The 11,692-nt window shown below is 43.6% G+C and overlaps 1 protein-coding gene across 1 annotated transcript; it reads left to right on the top strand.

The window, feature by feature from the left end:
- Nucleotides 1-2,503: 2,503 nt before the first annotated feature.
- On the top strand, nt 2,504-11,614 carry LOC116377524 (calpain-2 catalytic subunit-like). The gene is made up of 19 exons (XM_031839172.1): nt 2,504-2,524; nt 2,729-2,895; nt 4,866-5,034; nt 5,131-5,214; nt 5,478-5,563; nt 5,660-5,734; nt 5,935-6,095; nt 6,207-6,376; nt 6,655-6,666; nt 7,211-7,422; nt 7,945-7,981; nt 8,374-8,439; nt 8,557-8,614; nt 8,727-8,791; nt 9,881-9,949; nt 10,126-10,204; nt 10,399-10,515; nt 11,247-11,305; nt 11,424-11,614. The coding sequence occupies exons 1-19, from the start codon at nt 2,504-2,506 to the stop codon at nt 11,445-11,447; spliced, it is 1,731 nt and encodes a 576-aa protein (XP_031695032.1). The 3' UTR covers nt 11,448-11,614.
- The last annotated feature ends 78 nt before the right edge of the window (nt 11,615-11,692 follow it).

Genomic DNA, 11,692 nt, shown 5'->3' with positions numbered 1-11,692 from the left:
GAGACAGAATCATAATGTTTGACACACACACTGAGAGACAGACAGACACACTGAGAGACAGACGGACAGACAGACAGACAGACAGACAGAGAGAGAGAGAGAGAGAGAGAGAGCCTGCGTGCGTGTGTGTAACTGGTTGCCATGGTGAGGACGCACCTGGTGTTAGAGGCAGACTGATTAAGAAACGTTGCAGTAATCAGTAATTTTGAACAAAACCCCTGCCTCTTTTTAACAAATTAGCAGGAGTCTGAGTGCTAAAATATGGATACCGTGAGAAAGATAAGACTCTGCCGAACATGCTGATGTGTTTTTTATGTTTGTGGTGTTAATAATGTGAGCTCCAGAGCAATAGACAAAACTGGTACCGTCTGCTTTCTTTGAGAAATTAGTGGGGAGATTTAACATGGAGTCTAATGGAGCAGTTGGTTGGAGTTCATGTCGCTCTGCGGTTCTTTGAGCCAAATGTGTAAGTCCGTTGGATTCCATAGACACTTTACTGCGACCAGCACAACATTTCCAAGCTTTTTGGCCAAAATGGTGTATAAAGAGTAAAAATTGTGGGAGCTGGAGCAATTTGTTTGGAAAAATCACAGAAGATTTTCCTGCTCCGCTCCACTCTGACAGTTATGTTCTCACTCTAGCTCTTAACGAGCCATGCAATACACACCCATTATAAAATCTGAAACAGACCCAAAATGTTCCTGAAACTTAATTTGTGACTTCATGAAAACTGTGCTAGCTATCAAAATGTCCCTTTGGCTCAATAAAATGCAGCGTTTTGTCTACGTTTTAAACTTTGAATCATGTTTCTACGTTAATGTACGGCTAGTCAATATGGGCCCAAAGTTAAGTGGTTTTTTTAGCTCTCTTCACGCCAGAACCCCATTCAAGTGAATGGAGAAATTTTGCTCAGTTTTTGGGGATTTTCGGGAATTTTCGGGAAAACCGCTGGACGAATCTCACCGAAAAATAGATAGCACACTATTCCCGATCAGGCCGCACATTTTGATGTATTTTTCACGCCGCTGTTGGCAACACTGTGTGAGGAGAAGCGCGCCAAACTTTTGGATAAACCTGATTATTATTATTATTAGTATGATTAAGCCCGATAATATACAGTGTGCTTTGGCACAGGCAGTTTTACTGCCTTTGTGCTACAACACCACACTGAATGACAATGGACAATGGATTCGGAATATTAGTGCAGAATGGTGGTAATAGTGCAAATGGAGGTAGTAGTGCAGTGTGTCTGATCAACTGTTCATCAGAGTGACAGCTGGCAGAAAGAAGCTGTTCCTGTGTCTGGTGGTTTTGGTGTACAGAGCTCTGTAGCTCCTACCAGAGGGGAGGAGTTGAACAGCTTGTGTCCAGGGTGTGAAGGGTCTGCAGTGATGTTTCAGCCCGTTTCCTGACTCTGGAGGTGAACAAGTCCAGGATGGACGGCAGGCTGGAACCAATGATCCTCTCTGCAGACCTGACAATCTGTTCCTGTCCTGTTTGGTGGCCGATCCAAACCACACAGTGATGGAGGAGCAGAGAACAGACTGGATGATGGTGGAGCAGAACAGGATCAGCAGCTCCTGAGGCAGGTTGAACTTCCTGAGCTGGAGCAGGAAGTACAACCTCTGCTGGATCTTTTTCCTGATGGTGTTGATGTTGGGAGCCCACTTCAGGTCCTGGGAGATTGTGGATCCCAGAAACTTGAAGGTCTCCACAGCAGACACCGTGCTGTTGAGTATGGTGAGGGGGGGACAGTGTTGGGGGGGCTCCTCCTGAAGTCCACTGTCATCGGCACAGTTTTGAGCCTGTTCAGCTCCAGGTTGTTCTGACCACACCAGAGGACCTGCTGTTCAACCTCCCGTCTGTACGCAGACTCATCACCGTCCCTGATGAGGCCGATGACCGTTGTGTCGTTTGCGAACTTCAGGAGTTTAACAGACGGGTCCTCTGAGGTGCAGTCGTTGGTGTAGAGGGAGAAGAGCAGTGGGGAGAGCACACATCCCTGGGGGGTCCAGTGCTGATAGTCCGGGTGCTGGATGTGATTTTTCCCAGCCTCACCTGCTGCGTGAGGCTGGGATCCACTGACAGTTTGTGATCCACTGACAGGTAGAGGCTGCACAGTGAGCCAGAGTTTGGGTTGGAGTATTGCTGGGATGATGGTGTTGAACGCAGAGCTGAAGTCCACAAACAGAACCCTTCATATGTCCCTGGGGAGTCGAGGTGTTGCAGCATGTGGTGCAGTCCCATGTTGACTGCATCATCCACCGACCTGTTTGCACGGTAGGCAAACTGCAGGGGGTCCAGCAGGGGCCCTGTGATGTCCTTCAGATGGGTCAACACCAGTCTCTCAAAGGATTTCATGACCACAGACGTCAGGGCGACGGGCCTGTAGTCATTCAATCCTGTGATGGAGGATTTCTTGGGAACCGGGATGATCGTGGAGCATTTGAAGCATGAGGGTACTTCATACAGCTCCAGTGATCGGTTGAAGATCTGTGTGAAGATGGGGGCCAGCTGGGCTAGGGTTAGGGTTTCAGGCAGGAGGGGGACACCGTCTGGGCCTGGTGCCTTCCTGATCTCCTGTGTGTGAAAGAGCCGACTCACATCCTCTTCACAGATCCTCAGTGCCGGTGGGGGGTCGGTTGGGAGAGTTGAGGAGGAGGCAGGGGGTGTAGGTGGTTGTTTGATGGTGGGGGGTGTGAGAGTGGGCTTATCAAACCTGCAGTAGAAGACATTCAATATCAGGTGTTTTTACCTGCAGCTGTGGCAGTATGGGCAGTGGGTGGACGTGATTGTGGATGACCGGCTGCCCTCCAGAGACGGGAAGCTGCTGTTCGTCCACTCGGCAGAGGGAGGAGAGTTCTGGAGCGCTCTGCTGGAGAAAGCTTACGCCAAGTAAGAAACATTATGGGATGGATGGGGATGAAATGTGTTCATCATTTAGGATGAATTATAAAAACTTTATTGATCCTCTTTTAATGTAGCGTCATCATCAGGCCAACATGTTGATGTGTTAAACACTTTGATTTATGACCAAACACCTGCAGAACTAAAGCTATTCATCAGCTGGACTCTTTAGCTAATGTTAGCATAAAACTAAGATGATGAACAATATACACCAAAACACTGATACTTCAGCTAAAATAACATATTTCATCTTTGCACCCCGGTTGTCATTTTAACTACTTTTAGTTTAGTTTATTTGTGTCTAACACTTCACTTGCATTCAGTTCCACTTATTTTCTACACTTTAACAGATATTTACAACTGTGTTAATAAGCAGGTACTTTTCAAACTCCTTTTTTAACACTTCATTTGACGCATCAGCTACTTTCAGTACTCGCACTTCAATTGATGTTTCCACTTCAGAGGACAATAAACCGTCATTTTAACTCCTATTAAAGGCAGCAGCTTAGTCTGCAGAGTCTCTTTAAATACATCCGGTGTCATGACTGGATGAAATGAATGTGTTTACTTTATATCTGTAACTTTATTATTTATTGTGACAAACACTGTAATATGGCACAACATGAGAATATTTAACCCGTCCTGTATATATTAGTATGATGCAGCCTGACCCTATGTGAAGGTTAATAATGTTCTATAACATGTAACGTAAAGAACTTCAGATTACAAATCAATCTTCAACACTTCAAGTCAACGTGAATGTGTGTGATACTGTGTTTTACAAGCTGTAAACAAGTCTGAACAAATATGTCCGGTACGCTGAAGGAGGATTAACCGAAGTCTAGAACATGAATATTCATTTATCAAACTACGGCCAAAGTTTCATGTTGGACTTGCTGCAGTCGTTCAGCTCAAATCCTCTCCCAATGCCTCCGCTCCCGTCTAACACTTCACCTCCTTTCAGTGGTTCCTCTTCATGTTTACTGACTCCAGTCAGCCTGTAGACAGCAGTAGTAGTTAAAGGAGTGAGTGTTGGAGGTGATTAGCAGCAGGGTGGAGGAAGCTTTACTCTGTAAACACTGGACTCGACTCAGCCTGGAAAACAAACAGAGCTGCAGACCGAGCTGCTGACTCAGCTCTTTATACTCAACTCCTGCTGCTCTGATTTATTCTGCCTCACATCGTGTTCCCACAGTCTGTTAATCTGTTTAGTACTGTAAACTAACTCTTTAACTATTTTGATCACCTGTAAACTAACTCTTCAACTCCTTTGATCACCTGTAAACTAACTCTTCAACTCCTTTGATCCCCTGTAAACTAACTCTTCAACTCCTTTGATCCCCTGTAAACTAACTCTTCAACTCCTTTGATCACCTGTAAACTAACTCTTTAACTATTTTGATCACCTGTAAACTAACTCTTCAACTCCTTTGATTACCTGTAAACTAACTCTTCAACTGCTTTGATCACCTGCAAACTAACTCTTTAACTATTTTGATCACCTGTAAACTCTTTTCATCACTTGTAAACTAACTCTTTTCATCACTTGTAAACTAAATCTTTAATTATTTTGATCACCTGTAAACTAACTCTTCAACTCCTTTCACTCACCTTTCATTTTATATATAGGTTTGTTTTGTTATTAGTAGTGTGATTCGGTTTGTAACTGTCTGTATCTGTTTTTATGCTTCTTAGATAATAAATCCATTTGATTTTTACTTTAATTTAACCTGCTGTTATGTTTTGGAGGCAATTGAGAGCACATGGCTGCAAGGGGGGGGGGGGGCGATTTCTCCCTGTGTCCAGAAGTTATGGCCCTAACACTACCACTTAAAGAACATCAACTATGACTCCCGTACTAAACATGTGAAGTACCTGTTAGCACTGACTCGTTGTGACTCAGCAGGTTTTTAGGTGTTATTTTGTCCAGCCAGTTAACCGTCCCGTACCTCCTGCAGGGTGAACAGCTCGTACGAGGCCCTGAGCGGAGGTTCGAGCATTGAAGGCTTCGAGGATTTCACTGGAGGGATCTCTGAGAGCTACGACCTGAAGAAAGCTCCGCCCTTCCTGTTCAACGTCGTGAGGAAAGCTCTGAAGCTCGGCTCGCTGCTCGGCTGCTCCATCGATGTAAGCTACAGCTGAGCTATGTGTCAGCTAACGCTTTAGCTCGTTTAGCTAGCGAGCTACGTGTATACGTTTATATCATATTTACGTGTTTCTCAGATTTCCAGCTCATATGAGACGGAGGCCATCACCGGTCAGAAGCTGGTCAAAGGTCACGCCTACTCCATCACTGCAGCACAGCAGGTGAGGCATTCTGGGAAAATATTGTGTTGTTTACAGGAACAGGAAGAAGCTGCTGGATGAAAGTTAAGGCTGCTTAAAAAATGTACCGAAGCACCTGAACATAGTGTCTCTTGAGAAGAGAAGGTGAAGGTCTCCAGCTGTAAGAAGACCTGAAGGTCTCCAGCTGTGAGAAGACCTGAAGGTCTCCCGCTGCGAGGTCTGAACCAGCAGAAGGGGGGCTCTGCTGGACCAGCTTCCTCCCTGATGATACGTTTGACCTGCAGGTTCTTCACTATGGTTCTCAAGTGCAGCTGCTGAGGATGAGGAACCCCTGGGGTCAGGTGGAGTGGACCGGAGCCTGGAGTGACACGTGAGTCCAGGTCGTGATACTGGTCTGTCTGTCTGTCTCTCTGTCTCTCTCTCTCCGTCTGTCTGTCTCACAGCCTGTCTGTCTTTCTGTCTCTAGGTCAAAGGAGTGGGACGGAGTTGATCCTGAAGAGAAGAAGAAGCTCGATCATTCTGCTGATGACGGAGAGTTCTGGTGATTAATGTGATCAGTATCAATAAAAACTGTACTTTTTCTTTGATACTTGAAATACATTTGGTTGATAATACTTATTACTCCTCCTCCTCTCTCCTCCCCTTTCCTCCTCCTCTCACCTCTCTCCTCTCTCCTCCTCCTCTCTCTTCCTCCTGCTCTCTCCTCCTCCTCTTACCTCTCTCCTCTTCCTCCTCCTCCAGGATGTCGTACACAGACTTCCTGCATCAGTTTTCCCGCCTCGACATCTGTAATCTGACACCAGACACTCTGAGCAGCGACGTGATTGGTCGATGGAACTTCTCTGAGTTTGAGGGCGACTGGAGGGTCGGCTCCACCGCCGGAGGCTGCAGGAACTACCCAGGTACCGCCCAGGATTCATCCGTGTCCATCTCACTGAGTGACGCTGTCAGTAACTCGGTTCTCACTTCAACTTCTTTCAGCTCTGACACTTATGCTTTATTTCTCTCTGCAGCCACATTTTGTTCCAACTCTCAGTTCTTCATCAGTCTGGACGACGAAGACGACGAGCCGGACGACGGAGAGAACGGCTGCACCGTCATCATCGGTCTGATGCAGAGAGATGCTCGCAGGGAGAAACGCTTCGGAAGAGACCTGAACACCATCGGGTTCTCCATCTACCAGGTGAGGATTGAAGAATGAGGGGCGAGGGTTTAGGGACGAGGTGGAGGCGCGAGGGTGGAGGAGCGAGGGTTGAGGGACGAGGAGCAAGGGGTGAGGGACGAGGGTGGAGGGGCGAGGGTGGAGGGGCGAGGGGCGAGGGGCAAGTGTGGAGGGGCGAGGGTTGAGGAGCGAGGGACGAGGAGCGAGGGTGGAGGGTTGAGGGACGAGGAGCGAGGGGGGAGGGGGGAGGGTATATATATATCTGTAATATTTGTCTGTTTTTTGTGTTTTTCTTCCAGGTTCCTGATGAGGTGAGTTCAGATTCTTCACGATAATATAAATTAAATACAATTAACTAATTATTATGAACATATTTTATATTGTTATTAATTATAATATTGTTAAATGTTGAGGATCAAAGTAAAAATATCTTCTACAAACACCAGCTGCTCATTAAATTTTTGTTTTTACATGTTTCACTTCTTTGTTCTAACTCGCTGCAGAGAGACGATCCATCAATGTTTATTATTTGGGGAAAGTAACAAAGTACATTTACTACAATCTTGAAGTACTTGTACTTCCATTTTTTCTCCTTTACACTTTTACTTCAGTACACGTTTACTTTTCAGATTGACAGTTTATTGATGTATTGATGTATTATTATTGTTTTTTGTTGGGAGGAGGTTTCAAATACAGAAGATAAATATCTGAGATCTCTCCAGAAGACAAACTGTCTTGAGCGGATTTCTTACGAATTGAACTAATTATTTAAATGAATGTGTTACTAATTAATTAAATAAATAAATATACTGTAACTGAGATATAACTGCTGTTATCCTCTTCTCCTCCGGTCAGTTTAAAGGTCGCAGTGACGTCCACCTGGGTCCGGACATCCTGCTGAGGAGGAACGCTGTCGCTCGCAGTCAGAACTTCATCAACCTCAGAGAAGTGTGCGACCGCTTCAAGCTGCCGCCGGGAGATTACGTCATCATCCCCTCTACCTTTGACCCACACCGCAAAGGAAGCTTCATCCTGAGGGTGTTCACAGAGAAACAGGCCCACACCAGGTCCGTCACATATACATATATATATATATATATATATATATATATATATATATATCTATATTAGGGCTGGGCAAGTTAACGCGTTATCTATAATATGTATAATAGGCATATCATTTAGTTATCGCTACTGAGAATTTAACAAACATAAAAACATGACGTAGATAGGTTTGCAGTTTTCAAGATGTATATTTAAATATCATCTCTTACACACATGAAGATAAAGTTGTGAACACCGGCTGAATATCTATGATCAGGATCATTATAACTGTGTTATAACTGCTACTGTGTAAAGGGAATACTGCTGCTAACAACAACCTGATGTGTTTAAAGTGTTTACAAACCAAATGTTATTGACCTTGTGTTCATATAGCAGTACTGTTAAAATAAAAGTGCACAATACACTACTTTTGAATTCATTATTGAACTTTTCCATAACAATGCATTTAAATTGTAATCGTTGCCCAGCACTAATATATATATGTATATGTATGTATATGTATTTATCTTTTCTGTTTGTTTCAGTCCGATGGAAGAAAACGTAAATGCTGACATTCAAGAGGTTTGTGACATTTGTTTCATCAGATTTCAAGCTTTAGATCATTTTAAAATGTATCAAACTTTGAGTGTTTAAAACAAACAAGATGATGACTCATAAGAAGAGATAACTTGTTAGACAAGACGATACCTCGTTAAAACCAGACAATATCTCCTTAAAAGAACATAATAACTCGTTAAAACAACATAACTCGTTAAAACAACCTAATAACTCGTTAAACAACCTAATAACTTGTCAAACAACCTAATAACTCGTTAAAACAACATAATGACTCGTTAAAACAACAATGACTCGTTAAAACAACATGATACCTCGTGTCGTATTTTAAGATACAGGACATAAAGTATTAGTTAAAATAATGTTCACACATTGTTCTAAATCTTTTGTTCTTTCAGCCTGATGTCGGACAGAAAGACGTGGATCCTCACTTCAAACATCTCTTCGTCCAGATCTCTGGAAACGTAACAACTTCTTGTTTCTTAAATGAACAACTTCGCTTCCTGTCGGCCATCATGTCAGAACAATGATGTCAGAACAATGATGTCAGAACAATGTTTGATTTATTTCTGTTTCAACAGGACTCTGAAATCTCCGCCTTCGAGCTCCAACAGATTTTGGACAAAGTTGTTGCTCAGAGTAAGAAATGTTTAATATTAATATATATATAATATATAATATTATTAATAATTTATGAACAGGTGAACTGTTCCTGGATTTGTTTATGTATGAACTTCGTCTTTGTCTGAAGGATCTGATGTCAGAACCGATGGCTTCAGTCTGCAGACCTGCCGTGACATCATCAGCCTGCTGGACGTATCCTTCAGATGTTCACTGATCAATAATCAACACTACTCACTGATCAATAATCAACACTACTCACTGATCAATAATCAACACTACTCGCTGATCAATAATCAACACTACTCACTGATCAATAATCAACACTACTCACTGATCAATAATCAACACTACTCGCTGATCAATAATCAATACTATTCGCTGATCAATAACCAACACTACTCGATCAATAATCAACACTACTCGCTGATCAATAATCAACACTACTCTGATCAATAATCAATACTACTCGCTGATCAATAATCAACACTACTCTGATCAATAATCAACACTACTCGCTGATCAATAATCAACACTACTCTGATCAATAATCAACACTACTCACTGATCAATAATCAACACTACTCGATCAATAATCAATACTATTCGCTGATCAATAACCAATACAATTCGCTGATCAATAACCAACACTACTCGATCAATAATCAATACGACTCGCTGATCAATCATCAACACTACTCGCTGATCAATCATCAACACTACTCGCTAATCAATCATCAACACTATTCGCTGATCAATCGTCAACACTATTCGCTGATCAATCGTCCACACTATGCGCTGATCAATCATCCACACTATGCGCTGATCAATCATCCACACTATGCGCTGATCAATCATCCACACTATGCGCTGCTCAATCATCCACACTATGCGCTGCTCAATCATCCACACTATGCGCTGATCAATCATCCACACTATGCGCTGATCAATCATCCACACTACGCGCTGATCAATCATCCACACTACTTTGTTAACTGATTAATCAATAAGGCGTTTCAGAAACTCGCCTGCTTCATTTGAACCTTTCTTTTGAGATGTTTAGATCAATTGATCAGCAATCAGCAGGTTCATTGATCATGATAATATAATTATTGATCTCTGGAGGACTTTACTGATGTTTTTTAACATTTCTTCTTCTATACTTTAAATGTTGAAATGTAGAAAATCTAAAATGAGAGTTTAAGATTTCTGAGTGAAAAATATAAAACACAGACAGACAGACAGAGACAGGCAGGCAGAGGATCTTTAACTACTGGTCTCCAGATAGACGGCAGCACTAAACTGGGTCTGCTGGAGTTTCACCGTCTGTGGAAGAAGATCCAGAAATACCTGGTGAGACATTCCGGATGATGTCATACTGTGATGTCATGATTCAGTCTATTGTGATGTCATGATTCAGTCTACTGTGATGTCATGATTCAGTCTGTTGTGATGTCATGATTCAGTCTGTTGTGATGTCATGATTCAGTCTACTGTGATGTCATCATAAACACATTTCTCTTCTGTAGGAGATCTTCAAGAGTCACGACTCTGACGGTTCTGGTACGATGAGCAGTCATGAGATGAGAGCCGCTCTCAATGAAGCTGGTGAGGTTCATTAAGGGGGTCAAACATACGGTCAGAGGGCCACAACCGGCCACATAAAGAGTCCAATGGGACATTCAGACTCATAACTTCACTGGATGGTTCCATCTCACGTGTTCTACAGGATTCATTGGTTCTAAAAGAAGTTTGTATGTGTTAATGTGTGTGTTGGTGTGTGTGTGTACGTATTTGTTCAGGGTTCCAGGTAAACAGCTCTTTGATCCATCAGATCGTCGTCAGATTCTCTGATCAAAGTTTCTCCGTTGACTTTGACTGTTTCATCGGATGTTTGATCCGACTGGAGCTTCTGTTCAGTGAGTCATCGACAACTTACTATTTCTGGAGCTTTCTAGCACATCCACTGTCTTCATCAGCAGTGTTCCTAGTGTTCCTAGTGTCCCCAGTGTTCTCAGTGTTCCCAGTGTCCCTAGTGTTTCCAGTGTTCCTAGTGTTTCCAGTGTTCCTACTGTCCCTAGTGTTTCCAGTGTTCCTAGTGTCCCCAATGTTTCTAGTATTCCCAGTGTTCACAGTGTCCCCAGTGTTCTGAGTGTTTCCGGTGTTGCCAGTGTTCCCAGTGTTTCCAGGGTCCCTAGTGTTTCCAGTGTCCCTAGTGTTCCCAGTGTTCCAAGTGTCCCCAGTATTCCTAGTATCCCCAGTGTTCCTAGTGTCCCCAGTGTTCCTTGTGTACTTAGAGTTCCGAGTGTCCCCAGTGTTCCTAGTGTCCCCTGTGTCCCCAGTGTTCCTAGTTTCCCCAATGTTCCCTGTGTCCCTAGTGTCCCCAGTGTTCCTAGTGTCCCCGGTGTTCCCAGTGTTCCTAGTGTTCACAGTGTCCCTAGTGTCCCCAGTGTTTCCAGGGTCCCCAGTGTTTCCAGTCTTCCCAGTGTCCCCAGTGTTCTAAGTGTTTCCGGTGTTGCCAGTGTCTCTAGTGTTCACAGTGTCCCCAGTGTTCTGAGTGTTTCCAGTGTTTCCAGTGTCTCCAGTATTTCCAGTGTCCCCAGTGTTTCCAGTACCGAGGTGACACAGCATTTCTCTGTTTCTTTCACAGAGATGTTCAGAACTCTGGACAAGAAGAACCAGGGGAAGATCGAGCTGGACCTGCAGCAGGTAAAGTTCCAGTCCTGTACTGGTCTGACCCCCTACTGGCACCAGCTGCTCTCTTATTGGTCCAGCCTGTTGTCACATGTCATCCTCATCCTCATTAACTCTTCATCTCCTCATGCAGTGGGTCTGCCTCGCCATCAACTGACCACCGGCCACTCCAGGAGCATGCTGGGAGATTTCCATCTGTGGAGATTAAAGCTGATGAACAGCTGTTGTTGTTTAAATAAAAACTGTTGTGGTTCATCTTCATCATCAGAAACAGGAAGTCTGTTTATTGTGTTCAATCTGTGAAAACTTTATTCATCAGTGTGGTTCTTTATGTCATGGACTCTGTTCTCCTTCCAGTGTTCCATCAGTTTGGTTCTTTATATCATGGACTCTGTTCTCCCT

Source organism: Anarrhichthys ocellatus, unplaced genomic scaffold (assembly GCF_004355925.1).
Source record: "Anarrhichthys ocellatus isolate YVR2014 unplaced genomic scaffold, GSC_Weel_1.0 scaffold1359, whole genome shotgun sequence".
In the NCBI taxonomy this organism is placed as follows: Eukaryota; Metazoa; Chordata; class Actinopteri; order Perciformes; family Anarhichadidae; genus Anarrhichthys; species Anarrhichthys ocellatus.
This window is presented reverse-complemented; position numbering and strand designations above follow the sequence as displayed.

Bases quoted from the DNA above. Each gene is read 5' to 3' on its own strand.
- LOC116377524 (XM_031839172.1), top strand. From the start codon at position 2,504: ATGGGGGCCAGCTGGGCTAGG. The intron at 5,735-5,934 runs GTGATTAATGTG...CTCCTCCTCCAG, and splicing joins GCTGATGACGGAGAGTTCTG to GATGTCGTACACAGACTTCC. The intron at 8,615-8,726 runs GTAAGAAATGTT...CTTTGTCTGAAG, and splicing joins GGACAAAGTTGTTGCTCAGA to GATCTGATGTCAGAACCGAT.